Consider the following 20,934-nt stretch of genomic DNA (forward strand, 5'->3'; position numbering starts at 1 on the left):
GACCATGTTCAACTGTAGGAACATTTAAAGAAATTTAAATCAGAAAAAAGAAAGTTTGCTTATATATTATCAAAATATCTTTGAGTAATAAAATTTCACTGCTGACAATGGGAATGTAAACTCACATATTCCTTTGAAAGCAATTTAGCAAGAGCCTTTAAAATGTTTGTAACCCAGTAGCTCTATGTCTATAAAGCTGAAATAAATAAAAGCTTTGTGTACAAATATGCACAGTTTGATAAAATTTAATAGGTTGTCTACTTTTCATTAAAGTATAACATACTTACAGAGAAGTATACAATTCCATAAACTATCACAAACTATACCCACTTGTGTAACCATCACCCAGTTAAGAAGCAGATTATCACCAACTACTCCAGAATGTAACAGCTTTTTAAAGTAGAAAGTCTGACTGGGGATGGAAGATACAGAAATAAGTCCTCCGTGCTGAGAAAAGATTGGAGTTCACCATTTTTTAATCATACAGTGAACATTAACACCAAACCAGATTCTAGCCAAAGACACTGATGAGAAGGCCAAGCTTAGCCGGTTGGCATAACCAGCTATTACCATCTGGTTATGCATAAGCATACCTAAATTAAACAGCCCCAGCAACTAAAATCCAAAGGAGACTCACTGGGGCCTTGCTGCTCCATGCACATCATGTTCCCAATCCTTTGCATGCATCAGTGACTGCCTGGAGTGGCCCCCCAACCCTGAACTTTACAAGGTCCCAGTCTGCTCCTCCCTGAAGCCTTCAAGATCCCAGCCTCTCCAGGTCTTCCTCCCAGTTCCCACAGTATTGTTTTTAACTACAGCTCTCCTAGTATATTTCTCTCCCTGCATCAGTCACTGGTTTGCATTTCCATCTTTCTCCCAGAATGATGTGAGCTCCTTGAGGGTAATTTCTTTCTTTTACAGCCCTAGAACCTAGCTCAGATATTGAATGAAAGGTTTTTGAATGAATGTTGAACAATATACTAGTCAGATCTTTGACTCCTCTCTTAGGAGCAAAAGAATTTCTTACTCTTCCCAATTGTCTCTCCATTTCTATATCTAATTGCTAGAAGCCTTTCCCTTTACCATAATTTAAAGGTAAAAATCAACTTGGTAACATCTTGTACCATGAATTGCAAAACAACCAAATTAAGCCCAGTCTATCTGAATAGCAACCCAAAATAGAGCCTAAAACAGAAAGCTATATTAAGTGAACTAATTAAATAAAGAAAACAAGAATTTTGCTATTGTATTACAAGTTCTTTGTTTTACCTATATGAATGATTGAAAAAGAAGTGTGGAAGAGCAAAATGACTTCACGGTAAAACTCTAAGCCCCAGAAGATCCTAGCATACCTTCTATTCTAAACTTAGCTCAGCCACTGGCCCACCATGTGAATGAGTCACTGCTCTTCCTTGACTTAAATCATCCCTCTTATAAAACTTGTTAAAGAAAGACGTCACTGCAAATTAGATGTTGTAGCTAAGTTTAGCCATCCTTAGGACATAAATATTGTAACTTATGTGAGTTCAATCATTTATGGTTCATGACTTATATTTGGGCATGTACTTGAATGTGTGTTTTTATATACACTGTAGTTAAAGATATACCTTTTTTATAGACATAGATTATATATATATAAATATAGTAATATAATATATATGCAAATATCCACAGAGAGCACCTTGCACAGAAACATCCTTGAGCTATTTTAAGAGGCAGCATTATTTTACTGACAAATGTTCAGAATTTAGCTCTCCAAATTGTCCCCAGCCTAATCTCGATGAATGACTGTTCTCTTCAGAGAGGCTGTGCATGAGTGAGTGTGTGTGTGTGTGGCGAGGCAGACTGGAAGACCTGCCTTCCCCCGTCCCTGGCTCCTCTTCCAACAATGCCATTTACCCTGAGCCACGCAGGCAGATGCAGCATGGTGTGTCTTGGATGTTAATGGTGGTCTCTCTACCAAAAATATCGCACCCCACAGGCTTCTCCAAGAAGCCTGAGGCTACAGTCATCTTCAGCACTGCCTTCATTCTTTAAGGGCCTTCGTAAGGAGCTAAGGCATTTTCCCTGGATCAGGACACTGTTATCTAGCAATGGTTGCCCATTTAAAATCTGGCTGGAGAGGTTAGTTCGACCAGTCAACCCACTATCACCAATTTATAGTCACCTCTTTGAGATTAGGATTCTGAGAATGAGGAAGAAGAAGCTACATACAGAGAGACTGAGAAGACCTGAATCTTGCTTGGGAGGAGGAAGTCAGAAACCAGGAGAGTCCAGCAGCCATGCAGCGGTCTAGACACAGGGAACAAGTAACAGGAGAGTAACAGGGACACCGGAAGCCAGGTAAACACAAGCAAAAGACTTACTCTGCCCAGTGACTATTGCATGGGAATTTACAGCTTACAGAGAACTTCCTCATCTCTTTTGAATCTCATAAAATTCCAGTGAATTAGGTATTGTTACTTTCATCCTTATTTCATAGAAGGAAAATGTGAGATTCAGAAACCGATTTACCCAGGGGGCCTCAGCTAGTAAATGGCAGACCTGGGCTGCAAATCAGTCTTCAAAATCCAGCAAGTCTTCTCAGTGTATCTTTCTGCCTACACATCTCAGGCCAAGCAGCGTCTGTGCCAAATGATTCTGCCCCCTCCACCTCCACCACCACCACCACCACCACCACCACCACCACACACACAGATGTGGTCATACTCCACCACTGGGTATCCACCTACTGTGGCCAGAACTGACCCACACTCCAGAGCAATAGTCAACAGGCTGCCCATATCAGGGGAGCCAGTTTACCCTAAAATGTGGGGCAAATGGCTAAAGGAGAAACTTAAGAGAGAGGCAAATACTCAGATAGGTAAGAAAGGTACCCCTACCCTGCTAATCCAGGACAGTATGTTACTAACACTTTCTGTGGGTCCAAGAGAAATCTGAGATCACAGAATACAGATTCTAAGAGAGGCCTCAAGGGCACAGGCCCACCCATCAACTATCCAACCCATGTGGTCATCTAGCCTGTACATAAATAGTGAAAAAGAAGCATTCTTCAGTTTCCTTAAGAGACCCATTCCCATGTTCAGTCATCTTTCCTTTCAAAAAAGATGCTCTTTTGTACCTAATTTAAATATTTTCTATTAGCTGTCTTACGTTTGCTCTAGAAGAGATGATCAGTGCTATTAGAATAACGTGTCTAATGTTTTGATGCCCACTAAGCATCCCTTCAGTATTTCTTCTCCAGTGAAACAGCCACATCTCCTCTGGCATCTCCTCCTAAGGCTTAAGCCCGATTTTTCATGCCTTTAATCAATCCCATTGTTCATCTGTGGTCCCTTTCCAGTTTCACCACCTGCATCTTGAGATATGAAGACCAAAACACAGCACCCTGGAAGCAATAATCTCAGGAACAGACCAATAAAAGGCTGGTATCCAAGCCCCTAGAAGAAGGTCACACAATAAAAGCCAGGGTCATGTTCATGCCCAAATACCCCTGATAAATAACAACCCTGCCTTGCCGACTTGTTCAACGTGCGTTCCATTTGCTGCGGCTGCCCCAGTGCCTGCCCTCCCTCCTCTGCTATGTCCCTGTGGCCCACGTTGAGTGATCCTGCATATAACCCTCTCCCAACCCTCCCTGAGCAGGACTACCAGAGAGGAGAGCTCCAGGACAGCTCAAAAGCTTCGAAAAAAATGGACGTAGCTACTTGACATTATCACAGATGACTGGAGAGTCCCAGAATTTCAGAACAAAAGGAATGCTCAGTCTGGCACCACAACAGGAAAGAAGGAATTCGCAGTATATGTAGGGGCTCAGTGAAGCCTCTGCAAGTACACATAAGTATCCAGGGAACATACAGGTGGCATTCACTTAGGTCTGTCTGTACAAAGGGAAGCATCATCCTCATTCATCAGCTCACAGGTTTAATCAGCAAAGAGACCGAAGCTGGGAAATCCAGAAGTACCTGGAGCTTGTTAGAAAATTTATCACAGCAGGGCCAGCAATCACTTAGCCCATTTTCTCTTGTTTTCCCTTTCCACCTGCATATTAAACCAAGCTATCTGCTCCTCACAAAGGGAAGCTTCTACAACCATTTTTCTCCCTGAAGCAAAGCAAGATTGTGTAAGTAAAAGCCCCAGAAACATTCTAATCAAGAATGAGAACTAAACCCCCAACAACTAAGATTTAGGCAAACCAGAAACAGATTCCAGAATCAGCTTAGAGCCTGGTGATGCTGCTAGAGGCATTGCTAACCCCCGTAGCTCAAGCCTGGCTCTGAATAGTAACATCCTCACCACCAGATGCCCCAGGCCTCGCTGCCTAGAGGCGCTGAGGCCCTGTTAGCAAATATTTACTCAGTCTCAGAGCATTCTTTCCAGGGTGGTATTTTTCTTTACTCTGCTGATGAAATGCAGCCAAGTGGCGGCCAGGGAGGCAGTACCATGTGCCCCTGACCCTCAGAGAGCATCCAGCACAGGGCCTGGGCCATCTCAGGTTCTCCCAGAATGGGTTTAGTCCCCTGGATGCCTGCATTGCCAGCTGGGTAACCTAAGGTGGTCGTTTCTATAGAGAGCAGCCTGAAAAAAGAAAACAGTAAAATTATTCTATTATATTCATTGAACATTTGAACACTGTATTTCCAAAAGCATGTACTATTATTTATTAGTGATATTTAGACCCATTAAAACACATTGAAGATAAGAGATATTTGCTCTGCAGCATTATTGAAAATAGCCAAGAGGTGGAAACAGTCAAAATGGTCACTGCCAGATAAGTGGATAAAGAAAATGTGCTGCATACACATCATGGAATATTATTCAACCAAGAAAAAGAAGGAAATCCTGTCAAATGCCGCAGCACGGATGAACCTGGAGACATTATACTAAGTAAATACGTCAGTCACAGAAGGACAAATACTGCACTGGTTCCACTTACATGAGGTACGAAAGTAGTCAAACTCACAGAAGCAGAGTAGAAGGGTGGTTGCCAGGACCAGGCAGGAGGGGCAGGTGGGGAGATGCTGTTCAGTGAGCATAGAGTTTCAGTTACACAAGACAAAAAATGCCCTAAAGATCTGCTGTGCAACACTGTGCTTACAATGAGCTATACTGCACTGCACACTTAAAGATGTGTTGAGGGTAGATCTCATGTTATGTGCTTTTTACCACAATTTAAAAAACCTAGTCTCCTTTACTTCACTGCAAATGGCAAACTCAATGGACAATAAAATTATGTGCATATCAAAAAATGAGCACATGCACGCGTGCACACGCGTGCACACACACACACACACACACACATATTAAGGATGGAGCATTTAAGGACAAATAAAAGCAGGGTTCTAGTGTAAGCTCTGACCAGACCTGCTACACTCGGCACTCCCAGATCTAGAGCCAGGGCCAGCTTCCTGGCCGTTCGATCTGTACAGTTGCATCAGGTCCCAAGCTCAGAACAGGCTGGCACTTGGTTTAACACTTTGGGGCTTTTGTCTAGAAAGTCTTAATAATTTGTAAAGGGTCTTGCATTATCACCTTGCTCTAGGCCCCACAAATTATGTAGCTAGTCCTGTTCGTGTGTATTCACAACTGCTCATCCTTACATAGTCTGTTTTATGTGGCTATAAATTGGTAGTGTCCAATCAGTATTATATAATCTGTGCACAGTGGGGCGAAGCTTGTAAAATGAGAAAAAAAAAAAAGCACGTTAGACACAGATGGCTTGCTAAATGCACTTATAACCATATAAAGTAGTTAAGCTGGGAGTTTGGGACCCTGTAGTTGGGGGTAAAAGGGATTCGAAAATCCCTTACTTTCAGCATCCCTCTGATGGACAGGAGCCAACCCTGGCAGGCAAATTTCCATCACTACCCTCCCAAGCACATCTCCCCCAAGGAACTGGGGAGACTTGGGAAGCCATGCTCATCAGACCTCCTCCAGGCTGATTTTCTGAAATCCTGTGCTAAAAATGGATTTCTTTTGCGCTTATTACAGTAATGGTAATTTCTAGAATATGTAACTGTCCAAGTGCTCATTTTTACCAACCCTCCAGTTCTCTGACACATTTCTTCAGGGTCATCTAAAGGAACTAGAAAGAATAGATATTTTCAGAGACTTGAGTATCTTTGCAAGAATCCGGTGATCAAGGTGCCTATAATTTTTAGATAAATTGAATGAAAAATGAAACTAAGCCTAAAAGCTAGAAGAATTTAGCCTACATAGAGATAACTTATTAAGAATGTCTAAAAAGTAGTGGTGGGCATAGCTCAGCGGTAGAGTGCATGTTTAGCATGCATGAGGTCCTGGGTTCAATCACCAGTACTTCCACTTAAAAAAAAATGACTAAAAATAAGTTATTTCAAGGTACAGTCAGACAAACCTTTCCTCTGTAAATTTATTTTTTTCCTCCTTCATGAGGACATCTTCAGAGTGCTGTCAGGGACATAAGCTTCTCATTAAGACAGACTAATTGTCAATTTTAAACAGTTTAAAAAAAAAAAAAAACGGGTTCTCCCTGACTACATCTCAAACAAAGATCCTAGTAAGAAAAGACAGGCTCCTTCTCTATTACTGAAGATAACAGAGGAAAACACGCACTGATTAGATTTATGGGAAATCTAGAGGCCTTGCTTTGGCAGCTTCAATATCCCTTTTCACCAGGATGCCTAGCAATCAGCAAATTGAACTATTTCACATTTTTGTTTCTTCTCTTTCCGTCTCTCTAACTGAAGCACAATAAATAATCTCATGATCAGAAGACAGAATCTGCAGACAGGATCATCAGCTCCTTACATAATGAGGAAAGTTATGTCAGCAAGATGTGTCCCCTCTAAAATCACAATCCCAAGATAGCTTCCATCTAATTAACGCTAGAGGCATCATTTGTTTCCCCAGCTCACTGTAGGGCTGAGCATTTGGTTTCCAGAGGCAAGTATATGACGCTAAAGAAGCCAGACTGCCCTTCTGTGATGGTCCCTGTTTACACTCAAAGTGGGACAGACAGAAGAGAGCTTAGCAGGGGATCATCCAGGAACAAGTGAGATGGAAAGTTCCCAACCACGCAAGAAAGTCTCGTGTCTATGGTTTGAATGCCTTTTTTTTTCGGTTCTCATCAAAGCCTAAATTTTAGAAACACACAAGTGAATGCACAAGGTCAAATATACTTGGGGCCTCAGAGCAACTCAAAGGAATTTCGGCTTTAAATTGGTGATCTATGTTTTCTCAGAAAACAAGTTTATTTAGTGAGCACTTACTATGTGCAAGTTCTATGTCACTGTTCCCAACTGCCACCTGAGAGCATAAAATTTATTACCAGCGAGGGGCAGAAGAGAATCAGAAAAACTGAGAGGGAAAAAGTTTCAGAGCAGAGCAGTTCTAAGATGCTAATGGTTCAGAGAAGTAGCAGAGTTGACGGCAAAGGGTGGTGAGGGCTCCTCATAGGATAGTTTAGTACAGTTAAAAGGAATCACTGGGGTTCACTTCTAGATGGTCTACAATATTTAAACGTCAAAGTACAATTTTAGCAGACAGTGTGACGGCTTTGGGACAGTGGATCACATGTCAAGCCCTGACCTGTGGTCAGAGGGCACAATTATCCTGATTAGTTACGTCCAGAAGTGGGGTTAGCATCCCGTAACAGCCAAGTCCTACGTGAGGGCCACGTGGTCAAGAGCAAAAATCCAGGTAGTTAATAAGAGGAGGACAAATGTCACAGAGGCATACTATTCTATTTTCTTTTAGGTTTACTGGTAATACTCCTCTCTGAATTGCCATTCTGTAAATATAGCAAAGATATAGCTAGAACAAAGTAAACCTAGACCAGATGACATCACCTACTATAATGATCCACTGTGGTTAAAAAAAAACCTTTTTTCATTATGTCCCTTTTCCTGTCTATGAACTCATGTTTCAAATCACATTTCTGTTGATGGGAGAAGATTCTTTGGCAGCTAAAGAGAACTGCTCTGTTAATTATCATGTTGAGGGAAGTCCAGTTTCCAGTCTGTGTCTCAAGAAATTCCTTTGCCTTTATTCCAGGAAAAAGGATGACTTTCCTGAGGCATAAGGTGAACTCTAATTTGGAAATACAACTCTTTTTTTTTTATCAGGATGAAGAAAATTAAGGCCTGGTGGCTTGAGTCTATGGCAGCCTTTTGCCTACATGCAAATTTAAAGTTCATTTTATCTTATGGCAGAAACACACCTAATTAATTTGGCATTCTTTTCTACGTAGCTTTTCCTGGAGGAAGATCTAGTTTGATTTACAATGAACATCTAATTAAAACCTTAATTTCGCTTCCTATATATGCTTTGTAGCTGTCCTATTAGAATAAGGGGAGAAGGTCAAGGTGAATTCTGCAAGTCCTCTGGTTATTTCTATCACTTAAAAGAGGTATTTATTATGTTCCCAGAGTGTGTTGGGCATTAATGTGCAATTTGTCATCCATGCTTTCCAGGAGGTCATCTAGCTGGGGAGACGAGCTGTGCACTCACAAAACAGTTCAGAACAGGGCAGAGCAGTGTGGAATTAAAGACCAGAAGCAGTGCTGCAGAGAGCAGAGGGTGACTGGAAGAAAGTACAAGAATTGTGGTGTGGCAATGAAGACATGGTCACTCGGAGAGGCTGGAGGGAGATTCCCAGCAAAGGAGGGCGTGAGTTGGCCCTTAGAGAGTATTTAGGTTGGGCAGGTAGAGAAGGGACATTCTGCCCTTGGAGGAATTGTAGGAGATGAAAAGGAGCATTCACGTTTCTAAGACTAATAAGAATCTGTCCTTCTAAAGAAAAAGGATCATGTTGGGAACAGTGAGAGGTAAGACTAGCTACAAAGTAGGTCCAGAGTATGAGGAACTTTGGACCCTGTGACAGTGGAGGTTACCTCAGAACATCGGAGGGATATGATTAGAAGGAGCTAAAACTACCTACTTGCAGAGGAAGTAACCAAGAACAGGCTGATCAGTTACAAACCAATGTAGGAAGCCAGTGGTGAGGCCAGGGGCAGCAGCAAGAGGAGCAGGCATCTCCCCTCTTCAGAGAAGGGGTACAATGAAAGAGAAGAGCTCATACTTGATCTTGGTTCCCAGGCTTGTAACAGTGTGAACAGTAGGGTTGAGTTTGAGGTCATAATGGGGACTCCAATTGAAATCTTGTAAACAGTTTAGGGGGACACATTCAGGCCAAATTTGGATATAACGCAACTGGAAGTTAACTTGGGGACCCACCGTTACTGTCAGCTAGCTGCTGTGATTTTATTAATCTCTCAGTCATGCACCTGAACTTATTAGACTCTATTTACAGGATCACTCTCTTTCCAGAAGCTCCTTAAACAGAGAGAGCCAACTAGAACGTACAAGTAAAAAAATAATGCTAACTGTGGCCTTAGTGACGTAAAGAAAATATTGCAAATTTCAAAGAATCTAATGCCCATCCTGAGTGCGTACAGCTTATCGATGTATTAATTGCTGTGTACAGACAGCATGACCTGTTGCTCATTTAATATGAAAAAAAAAAAAAAAAAACGGTCCCAGCACACATGGATGACTACACATGTTGCCAAATTCCAAATCTAGGCAGTCTCAAACTTTAGTGCCCCTTAATCTAGGGTTTTTATTAAAACACAAATTCACTGATTCTGGTGGAGGCCTGCGATCTGCATTATTAACAAGCCCCCAAGATGAGCCTGCTGCAGAAAAACATTCTTTCGAAAAATACTAGGTTAACTCCCACGTGTTAAACTCTCCCTCAACTGGTGTGCACGGTCCATTTTAGGTGTTCCGTAAATATGTTATATTGAATCAATGTCCCCAGCCCTAGCAGCAATATGGCACATATTATGACTTCTTGGGTACCTTAACATGTCAATCCCTCCAAAGAGAAGCCACCATTTGAGTCATCCCACGTAAGAGAATATAGAAAGTCACTATATACATTAACTTCACTTGAAGTCAGCCAGTCTGGCTTATCTCTATTTTCTCAACAAGTCATTAGCCCTCAACTAAATAAATTATCTTTATTTTTCTCCATTCTTCTGCTTACCACACTAGCACACTATATACGTACTCAACAACTCCGTGGAGGACAGCATGGGCGTGGTTTAAAGATGGAGAAGGAAAACTTCCAATGAAATCAGATGTAAAAATCAATTGTACTGCATTCATTTATTTTTTTTTACTACAAATGAAATCTCTAGATCATAAGCACCTCTTTATATGATTCTGGGCCTTAAACACTGAGCTACGTTACAAAGATAGTTTTTAAATCCTGGCTGATCTGCGCTGGTCCTTTAATACTACTGTGACATATTTATTGATTTATTCATTGTATACACTAATTTCAGGATGAAAACTTGTAATTTAAATTAAATTGTATGTGACTTATTATAAGTGGCTTTTTTTTAAGGGGAGGAGATAATTAGTTTTATTTATTTACTTACATTTTAAGTGGAGGTACTGGAGATTGAACCCAGGACCTTGTGCATGCTGGGCAGGCACTCCACCACTGAGCTATACCCCCTTCCCTATAAGTGACTTCTAATACATTTTTTAACCCAGAAATGGCAAGGGCTCCAAAATAAACACCTCTGAGAAATTTATGGGAATTTCATGTGAAGGCTTTGCTTTAAAGTTTGTTAACAATAATTAATAAAATAATCCAAAAGTGACTTTTCACATTTTGCCCTGGGCTTCAAAGTACATTTTCTTTCAAAGATATTCTGCTTTTGCTTACTCATGCTCTTTTTCCTTCTATCCAAAGCATTTTAATCAAAGATAGTTGTTTGTAGATCTCGAAAAACATTTTAAAACCTCCACAATTGAGTATTTAAGTCATTTTTATACAGAACTTTATGGAGACCAATTTAGTCTGCAGAGTTACTTATAACAATGTTAGACTGCTATTTTAGAAGCGTAACTAATACCCAGGTACTGTCTCCCACAACTGGACAGCAACTTTCTGAATGCTGAGCAATGTATTTACACACTAGGGGATGGAAATTAGCCTAAACTGAGCATCCTATAAAGGTTCCAACATCTGTGCCTATTTATGAGCTTAACATCTTCTTAGGCATCTCCATCTGAATAGCTAGTTTAAATTTTTAGTCGAATTCAATAACCCATCAAGCAGATATTAAAGTACAGTTTATGAAAATACATGGAAGATTAAATATATATTCCAGACATGAAAAACCTTACGGCTGCTAAAGAAATATGTAATACTTTAAGAGATTTTAAAGTAGTTATTTCCTGAATACCTTTTTTTCTTCACACATTAGACGAAGTTGCATTGTTTACAAAAATTTATTCATACAAATTTTACACACTTTATATGACAGTTATCAAAGTCCTAGTGATAGATATCATGTGTGTAATAATACTTGGGTAAGATGCTTTTATACTCAGTTGCACACAAAATAAGAGCTTCAAGACTAACATCTACCTAAATTATCACTATATCATAAATCTGCTCCAGGTTAGTAAGGCTCTTGGCATTTCTAAAAAGTATACAAAAGATTAAACTGGGTGATCACTGTAAATGCTTGCAACTAGCCACGGGGACACTAAATTAGACTTCATAAAGAAAAGGTTAACTAGAGCCCTATTTCACCACTAACAGCTGACACAAATACAGAAAACTCTGCCCATTATCCAAGAAACAAATAATTAAGACTAAAATGCAAGCCGATGTGTTGCAGCATTGTAGGGCCACTAAATAGCCATCTGTGATTCGTGGCGATTTAAAAGGCGAAGAAAGGCACTAAAGCTGCAAACTGCTTCCTGTGTCACATTGCCTGAGGAGACTACAGAATTAAAGAAAGATTGATCCCACACACAGGACTCGGGCATAGATCGAATGCCTCTGTGCTTTCACTGTTTGCAATATGATCCCCTGGCAGCATCCATCCCGCCTGGGAATGCAAATCCAGTTCTGTTTTCATTGATTTGTGACTTCATACTGATCAAATCCGTAAAGGAAAAGGAAAGGTCCTTTAAACTTTACAAGTTAATGTTTACTCTTCTTTTTCTACCCCCCCCCCAAAGAATTGGTGCCTGAAATTTGGGGATTTGGCTGTCTGGTTTGCCTGTTGTTGCTTCATCTGGTTGCTGGGTGAAGGTTCCTTTGTTTATAGAGATTACTTGACAGATTCAAGGAATTGATAGGAAACAGACAGACCTGCTTTCTGTAGCCAAGAAGGATACAAGGGGACATTCTCAGGGGCTGTTGGAGCTTGCTTACCTCATTCTTGACCACAAACATAAGATAGTACTCATACATATGAAGATGAGGTTTAAATAATTTATCAGTACAACTGAGCAACATGTGAACACTACACATGCTAATATGACAAAGGTTGGTTTTATGAAATAAATTTTACTAAGCAATAAGCCATAATGTAGAAAAATACATTTTATCTACAAACTCAATCAACAAGAAACAAAAGATTCATATTTACTGCATCATTACTTAGTGGTAACTACACAGGGGTTCCTACACTTTACAATAAGTGCTAGCATCAAACAACAAAAAAAGTAAGAAGCATTCACAGGTTTCAGAGAAGTGAATGAAAAACGGTAAACAGTGCTTAAACATTGCGGAGGGTGGGAAAGAGGCATCTTCAGAAAAACACGAAATAAAAGGGTAGCTCCCACAGAGCAGGGTTCAAAGGGAAGGATCCCAGCCATTGCACAAGATGAGAAGCATGGACAGCACTGGAGAAAAACACATTGTACTTTGCATCCATTTCCAATACCCAGCGCCCAAAGTCAGGCAGGCAGGGGACCTAAGGTGGGGGACTCCACTTACCCCCAGCTCCCAGACCTGGGGCAGCCCCAAACCAGCCCCTTTCCAGGGTCCTGCTCCTACTGCCTTATGCTCTGCCTCTTCCAATATGCCTACATTTCCTTCACTGTTTCAATTGCCCTAACCTTGGGATAGTGGGTTCCCTGGAAGTACAGAAAAGGGAGCTTCCTATTCAACTCTCTCTCCTCTGTACAATCCCCCAACCCCTCCCCCAGGGAGTGGTATGAATTCTGGGGAGAAGCACAATTTGGATCCAGCTGTTGTTTTATCGGGAGAATTTCCTTCTGGGCTGAGTCTGAAGAGACACAAATACACATAAAAATAGAATCAAAGAAAGCTTAAGTATTGGAATTGCCACCCAGCAAGGGGCACAGTGCCTAGCTGAGTTCAGCTGGGACTGAAGCAGCCTGCCCCAGAGACTCGCTGGGAAAGAAAGAGTGCCCTTCAGCATTCTCCCAAATCATACCTCAAAATCTCCCTGGAGCAGGGCATCACTGTTTATGTACAGTAGCAAATGGTCAGTATTAATATCTTCAGTCCTGTCGTGGATAAAAATACTATCCTTTTAATTCCAGTTTACAAAAATAGGAGTACTATTCAAAACAATGATTGTCTATTTCTCTATTTATTTTATATAAAAACAAACAGCTCAGGCGAATTTTCAATCCTTGTGCACACTTTGTACGAACTCCTGTCTATTATACTTATATATATTCTTAATATACATTTGTAATATATATATATATCAATATCAATAATTGGTCCACAAAGTATATCTGTGCATTCTCTAGTGCTTTGTAAAAAGAAAAACAGTATTATTATCAAAATATTCATTTAATGGCTTTACTTCATACATAAATACATGTTTGGATAGAACACATGAGCGATGACTGTTCAGTCAGTTGGGAAAATGACGTTTCATTGTGTCAGGGCTGTATACACAGGGTAGCTGGTAACTCATCGCTACAAATACGCTATTCGGCGTCCTTTGTTTTTAACCCTTTGTTTATACCTTTTCCCTAGGACAGCCGCCAAGTATTTCTTAACAGCCATTTGTTTCCGGTAGCGGCTGTAACTGTCGGTGAAGATTCCGTCCGAGTGGCGCTTGGAGAGGGGCTCCGAGTCGTCGTCCGCGCCGCCGCCTAGGTTCCCACTGCAAGGAAAGGGGTCAGGAAGAGGGTGGCGGGGCGGGAGACACAGACTGAATAGCTGCGGGGAGCAGGCGGGCCCCACCCCACGCGGGAGCCTTCGGGGAGGGCGCGGGCTGTCAGGGACCACCGCGCCGCCTCGCTCCGCCAGACAGCAGCCGGAGGGAGGGCTGCGAAGGGAACCCCTGACTCCTCCCTCCCTATCGAGGATTTCCCGGTACTAAGGTCTTATAGACGGGGCCCCGGAGTGAGGTCCAGGACAAAGGCAACCGATTTAAGCCCAACCTCTTTCCAAACGCTCTGAGATTTGACCACCCGTGCTTTTGTGCCCAATTGTCCTGTTTCTCTAACTTCCCACGTACAAAGAAAATAACCAAAGAGCCCTAAATGCCACGTTGGCTGCTGCTATTTCACTTTACATAGGTCAGGCAATTCCTAGTCAGACATGAGTACACTTCTGCACGCTAAGTTGAAACACGTGATAGTAATATAAGTCGACAGGCTGTAGGCAATATTTTTCATCGCATTAATTATTCATTGCGAGAAATGAAACCTGTCGTCCCATGGGTTTTATTAAAACGTTGCCTTCTGCTAAGAGATGCTTCACGCGAGCCCTGTGCTCTGGATTTGTCTGGCACGAGCAAAAACTGTGTCCAAATTTGAGGCTTTGTTTGTTTCGATTTGAATTTACAGTAAAAGAAATGCGAGCAAAAAGAAAGTCATGCTTAGAGAATATTCTAGCAATCGTCCCACTAAGCCTGAAGGTTTTGAAGGCCTTGTTGGGGAAGGGGGGTACCCTCTCTTTTTTTAATTATTCAAAACGAATCAGACTCCCTGGTTTTCCTGCCCTCCCCTTTCCTCGCCCCATTCCCGAGTTCTCTGACTAAACTTAAGGCGCGGTCTCCGAACCTTCACCTGTGGCCGGGAACTGGCCCGGCGCAGACGCATCCTCAGCCCACGTGCACGCACGGACGTAAAGCTGCACCGCCCCCCCCCCCCCCGCGCGCTCGTACCGACACCCATCTCGGCGCGCGCGTGCTATCGCGCGCTGGTTAACTCTTTCGCAAACTCTTACCCCACGCCCTTGGCCATGAGCGTCTGCAGGTATTTTCTGGCGGACAGCTGGTCCAGAACTTTTCGGTAGGCCTTGTTAAGGATCTCGTGGGCGACATCTCTAACAGGGAGGCAAAGTGCGCACCCGGGGTCACAAACTCTGTCCCCAAGTGGCCGCCCCAGCACACACACAACCCTCACCCCGGTGGGCACGCGCACCAGTCGGTGCTCAGGAAGGCTAACAGGGAAACCTCCACAGGCAGAGCACTCGGGAATAACTCTTGGGATGTTCCCGTAAATGAGTGCCAGGTACCGGAGTTCGTCCTGCCCTCCCAGGACCTTGGGTGTGGAGTCCGGCCCGGGTGCGCACTCACTGCCACTCCTTGGGCCACAGACCTTTCAGTCCCCACGCGGCCCTCCTGTCCACTCAGACTAACATGCTACTAACTTTCTGTCGCTTTCGTGGGAATCAGCCGGGGAGAAGAGGCTTTAGGGCTTTTATGAAAAAGAATCTACTCCGTGGGCCGACCCCCTGCTCTTCCCCCTTCAGTCCGGGGCGGCGCGGACTTACCTCTCCTCCGCGGGGTAGTAGAGCGCGTAGGCGTCGCCCAGCGCGGAGGCGGGGCTCCCCACGCCCGGCGGGTCCGAGTCGTAGAAGTCCTGCAGCGGGCTTCCGTCCTCGTCGTACGCGTCGTCCTCCGGCCTGCCGGAGTAGCCGGGGGCAGGAGTGGTCAATGCAGGTCCTTCTGCGGCTCTGCGAGGACCTGAAGACCCCTAGGGGCTCGCACGACTTTCTGTCTTCCTAAAAGCCCCCCTTGGAGAACTGCGTCTTCTCCGGGTGGGTTGGGGGTAGTACACCCAACAAATTCCCAACCCCCCTGTCGCGGGGAAAGGTTTCTCTGCCGGGGCCGGGGCCGCGGCCTCAGCTGGCACTGGGAAGCGGAGGCTTCTCCGCTGACCTCGCACACCTGGCCGCGGTAGAGGACCGCCCGGCTCCCGGCCTGGTGCCTGAGCCAACCTCCACAAGTATCCTCGGGCGGGTACGAGAAAGGCCCTGGGAGACAAGGCGCTGGCCAAGCGAAGACCGGATGGGGTAGGCCCGGAGCCAGAGAGGGTGGATGGGTTGGGGAGTCAGGCGGCCAACGAGGCAGCCACCCCCACCCAGCCTCCGAGCCCAGGGGAGCCCTTCCCCGCGCAGATGTAGGTCACGGAGAACCTCCGGCTTCTATTTTGGGCGGGAGAGGATCTGGCAGGAATATGAATAATAGATGCCCCTGAATTTAGCCTGTTTGGCGGCGGCTCATTCTGTGGCGTCTCCCCGCCCTCCGGTGCCTCTCGCCCGGAGAAAGTGCTAGGCACGCGGGACTTTGAAAATAGCTGGGGGTGAAATAGGCCTTTTAAGTACAGTAAGTAGTTCGCGCTAATCTGTCAGTGGTGGCGGTACGGCAGAACCGCATTTCAACCCCCATGCAAAGGGAAAGGGTCAGCGGGTCAACAGGGATCTCGCAATCGCCCTCGTCTACTGCCTCAATCCTTGATATAGGACGCGAGAGGTGGGTTAAAATACAAAAACCCCTCGCTTTTGGCTTCTGGAGAGACTCGGAAAGCGGCCAAGGCAAGTAGCACTCTTTAGAAGAGGTTAGTCATACTTCATTACTCCGCTCGCCTTTCCACCATCCCTGAAGAGGTAAGGGCGAAGCAGGCACATGCCTGCGCCCGCCCCATACCCAGCCTTTCCTCGGCGACGCGCCTGGATGCCCTGGCCCAGCTGCCCCACGTTCCCGGTTCTTTCTGGGCACTGCCATCCCTGTCCCATGCCCAAGTGCTGGAGTCCTAATGCCGAAGCCAGAACCCTCTTCGGCCAAGTCAATGGTCAGCGGCCCCTAAGACTAACATACTTGGGCGCGGCTCGGAGGAGCAGCTTTGCGGGCAGAACGCGCGCTCCGTGCCACCGGGAGCCCGTTGGACCGCGTGGCGCAGACGCTGCGCTGCGGGGCGAGCTTCCACTCTCCTGCGGACAGGCCCGGGACTTTAGGGCTGCGGCGGGGAACCCGGGCATCGCCGACCAATTAGAAACCAGGAATTAAGAAAAATCCAGAATTACTCCAACCTGGGGTGGGTAGGGCTACCGTCCCGGTACTGGCTGCCTGCTAGCTTTCTCTTCCTCCTTCCTAGCATCCGTTTCTCCCCCTCCCTCTCAGACTCATACTTGTTTTTCCATCTCTCACATCGCGTCTTCTTAACTCTACTCGGCCAACACTCCCCCTCCCCAAGACTCAAAATGCAGGCGTAAAACGTTATCACTTGAGAGAAAGCTCCTCCAGTGGGAAAAAATCGAATAGAGGTGAGAGGGAGAGCAGAGCAGAGGAGAGGGAGGGAGACCCCGCCCCGATAGTCCGGAACAAGCTGTAACAAAGCAAAGTCCACAGGAGCGTCGCTCTCCAGCCCCTCCAACCTGGCTCCATGAGCCGAAGTTCTCCTAGCTCCAGCTAAGAATAGGAAAAAGAAGTCAAGCTCCGGGCCCTGCCCTGCCCCCCTCCCGCGGGCGGGGCTGGGGAAGGGGAGGTTTCTCCAGTCCGCGGAAGTGCGCTCGCTCCACCCGGGCCCCTAGGCTGCGGCGGGCTGGGGGAGGGGCGCGGAGCCCTAGTGGAGCCTGCCCTTGTCCTCGGGCTGAGCCAGGGACGGGTACCCTCGGCCGGACCCAGGCTGGCGGCAGCGGAGTGGTGGTGAATGGGGAGATGGTCGTGGCCCGGACCGAGGAACTGCAGGAAGGCGACCACGAAGAGGTGTCAGGGGAAGGGAAGCCCCAGCCTCAGCTCAGCCCGGGCGGCCAGCACTTACCTGATCCCAGGGAACCGGAGTCCTGCGGCGGCAGGTGAGCAGTAAACGCTGCTGTGCATTATTATCCCGTAAACCAGCAGGGCCAGCCTCGCTCCGCTACACATGGTCATTCTGCGCAGGACGGGAAAGAGAGCACACAGCACTCAGGACTAGCTTGCCTTCTGCCCACCAAACCCGAGAAACTCCCCGAGCTAGGGGAGGGATGGAGCTCACCTCCGGCTCCCTATGTTGAATACCGCCTAACGACAACCCGCTCGCCTGCCTCTTCCTTCTCGCTGTAGTTAGAAAATGCATGTATATGTGTAAACCCAGTGCCCAATAACTCGCTAGACCAAGTGAGAAGGATAGCTAACTCGTGCCCTGAAGCCGGCGAAAGAACTAGCTGTCAAGTGAGTTGTTTGGTTTGGTAAGATTTTCCCCCCCTTACCATTCAACTCTTACCGCTGCTAGGAGAGGGTTTGCTGCCAAGTCGGACGGCCGGCAAAAGGCTTCTCCAAGTTTCTGCGCTGGAGTCACAGCTCAAGGAGCATCACGGTCTGGCGTTAGTGTCTAAGCAGAAGCCGCCGGAAGGAGCAGCAGCAGCAGGAGGAGTTGGAGGACTTGTTTGCTGAGGCCAGTATTCTGTTCAAAAGTTTGTAGATGCACAGAACTAGGAAGGAGGGTGACACCGAGAGAAGGCGAGGAGAGAGATGTAGAAGGAAGAAAGAGGAGGCGACGAGCTAAGCGGGGGTGGGGGGCAAAGTGGCCGTAAATCCACCGGGAGAAAGAAGTGATAAGGAAAGAGGAAAAGTCGAAGAAGGAGAGGAAGGAGAGAGAGAGGGCCTCGGCGCGGCCGGAGTCTGTGGGAGTCGCCCGGTCAGGCAGCTCCGCGAGTCGGCAGCGCCTTCTCTGTTCAGAGGCCCCTCTGGCTGCGTCTGAAGCTTTGGCTTCTTCTGCTGCTGCTGCCGGTGGTTACAGAGGTGACCGGCCCTCTCCTCCTATTTATATGTGCAGTTAGCAGAAATCTCTCAACATGGTTTTAGGAAAGCCTTCCTTGTCAACATCTGTCTGCCTATGGCCTTTAAGTACAGAATATTTTGTTGCACTGTTGCGCTCCGATTTTTATTCATGGAATGACTTCCTTTTTTTTTTCAGTCACGTAATGATCGGGTATCAGAAAAAGACGTCAGCATCCAAGTCCCTCAAGGAACATATTAACTATTCTGTGCTGTCCTCTAGGATGATAAGATCCGGAGTCATCGACTTCTCATAAACACCTTTCACTCATACAGTACAATTTTTAAGAAGTGTAATTATTTTATTTGTTTTCAGTTTTACCCATTTCTCAAGGATGGGTAAAAAAATTATAGGACTTTAAGGATTGTGAAAATCGTGGTTTTAACTATGTCCCTATTATTTCTTTTTGCTTTTTCATCAAGCCCCAGCAATCAGAGCTCTGGTCTTTGGAATTAAGCATCATCAAGCTCTCCTATTAATAAATTTAATTTAGATCTCCTAATTTTTTGCGTATGTTCTTTTAGATGGACAATTAAATGTGGGAGTCGTTTTGTTTTTAAAGGAAAGTCTTGGAGGATTTTCAGTAAATCGCTAATGAGTCTGGCTGTAGTTGACAGTCTGGCTCTAAGTAGATTGATTAGAGTTAAAGCCGCGTCCGGAGCATGGCCTGTGGAGCTGTCCAGGCTTTGAGTGCTGAACTGTTTGGTCGCAGATGCTGCAAACATTGAAAATTGCCACTAGTTTAGTTTTTCACCAGAGCCTCTAACTCTGAAGATTTTGTCCTGGTGCCTTTATTGTGGCTATTCATGGTCCAAGTCATCCTGCTGTTCAGATACATCCCTCCCTTGCAGTGTCCATGAATGCTGAGAACTGTCCAAAATCTGCCTAGATTTGAGTAAAGAGCATTCTATTAGACCTGGTTTTGTAATCTCTAGATGGCCTGTGCCTCTTACTAATTTAAAACATTTCAATTGTGAAGTTTTATTTTCCACAACAAATAAAACTTTAAGAATCTGGCAGTGAGAAGTGTGTTTTTCCCCTTTATTTACAACTTGAGTTCTGTTTGGAGGAAATACAGACTTGGAAGCACGAGAATTCCCAGTACAAGTTCACTTGCTGAGGGTTTCTAACGGGAATCCCTCTATTGGGGATTGTTAAAATTTTTTTAACTGAAAATGACTTAGGGAGAAGAAAGCAATAAGGGAAGACCACATCCACCTGGAGGCTTCCAAGTCCCTGGGTAATTTAAGAAGATTCATAAATTTCTACTCCAGTAAGAGAACTCTAATCTATTTCTTTTAAAAAGGAAACAGAGCCATCGATAACCATTAGCGTGCATTTTAATTATTTGGATCTTATACAGAAATTAGAGGAAATGCATTTAGTGAGAGTATTTCCTGTTACTATGATTTAGATCTAACAATAAAACAAGCTATATTGGTTCTGCATGCTTTTTCTAGGACAAAATTATAATGCTTCTCATTCTCATGCCTTTCCCACTCTCTTATTTGAGATTTAATACTTCCTCCAAGAAGACAGTTTTGCTTCGTCCTGGCCATGATTGTCCAGAAACTGCCACTGCCTCTTAGTTTGTTCCTGGGGATGCTCCAGATTGCCTTTCTGCAATAAAGATTCAAACCACATCTACATGGGGATATACCTCTTTGTCTCCACAGCATATGTTCGCTGAGTTATGTTGGAGTGTTTACATGCGTGTGCTGCGTGTCCGCTCTGCCTCTGGAGTAAGCTCACACACAAAAAGCTGGCGGTGAACACGACCGGATAATCAAGCAGAGACCAAAGCTATTACCGCCTGTGGCTTTCCTGTCTTCCGCCTCGCTTCACGTCAAAGGTGGACCCGATTAAAATCCTTACTCTTTCCTCCCACGCGAATTCTGAAATGAGTTCAATCTGTAGAAATATTTGAAAATTTCCAAGACTGCTTGTGCAAATTCACTACTCAACTTTAGTAAAGGGAGCCACCATGTGGGGAGTTTGTTGACTTCATGGCCTATTAAAGGAGGAAGACCGCAAACGCCGTTAACTTGATGCGGGGGATGACGAACTGCCAGCTCCACGGACCGCAAGAATCCGAACTGCGCCTCT

At 45.0% G+C, this 20,934-nt stretch overlaps 1 protein-coding gene across 2 annotated transcripts; it reads right to left on the bottom strand.

The window, feature by feature from the left end:
* Positions 1 to 11,218: 11,218 nt before the first annotated feature.
* On the bottom strand, positions 11,219 to 19,251 carry ADCYAP1 (adenylate cyclase activating polypeptide 1). Of its 2 annotated transcripts, none has more exons than XM_014567461.2 (5): positions 18,046 to 18,241; positions 17,833 to 17,943; positions 15,563 to 15,694; positions 15,014 to 15,112; positions 11,219 to 13,943 (listed from the first exon to the last, which is right to left on the bottom strand). In XM_014567461.2, the coding sequence occupies exons 2-5, from the start codon at positions 17,940 to 17,942 to the stop codon at positions 13,754 to 13,756; spliced, it is 531 nt and encodes a 176-aa protein (XP_014422947.1). In that variant the 5' UTR covers position 17,943; positions 18,046 to 18,241; the 3' UTR covers positions 11,219 to 13,753. The 2 variants fall into 2 exon arrangements, with proteins under 2 accessions (XP_014422947.1, XP_006194520.1); XM_006194458.2 differs by lacking the exon at positions 18,046 to 18,241 and adding an exon at positions 18,274 to 19,251 and having other exon boundaries at positions 12,276 to 13,943.
* Between the last annotated feature and the right edge of the window lie 1,683 nt (positions 19,252 to 20,934).

Source organism: Camelus ferus, chromosome 24 (assembly GCF_009834535.1).
Source record: "Camelus ferus isolate YT-003-E chromosome 24, BCGSAC_Cfer_1.0, whole genome shotgun sequence".
Lineage (NCBI taxonomy): Eukaryota > Metazoa > Chordata > Mammalia > Artiodactyla > Camelidae > Camelus > Camelus ferus.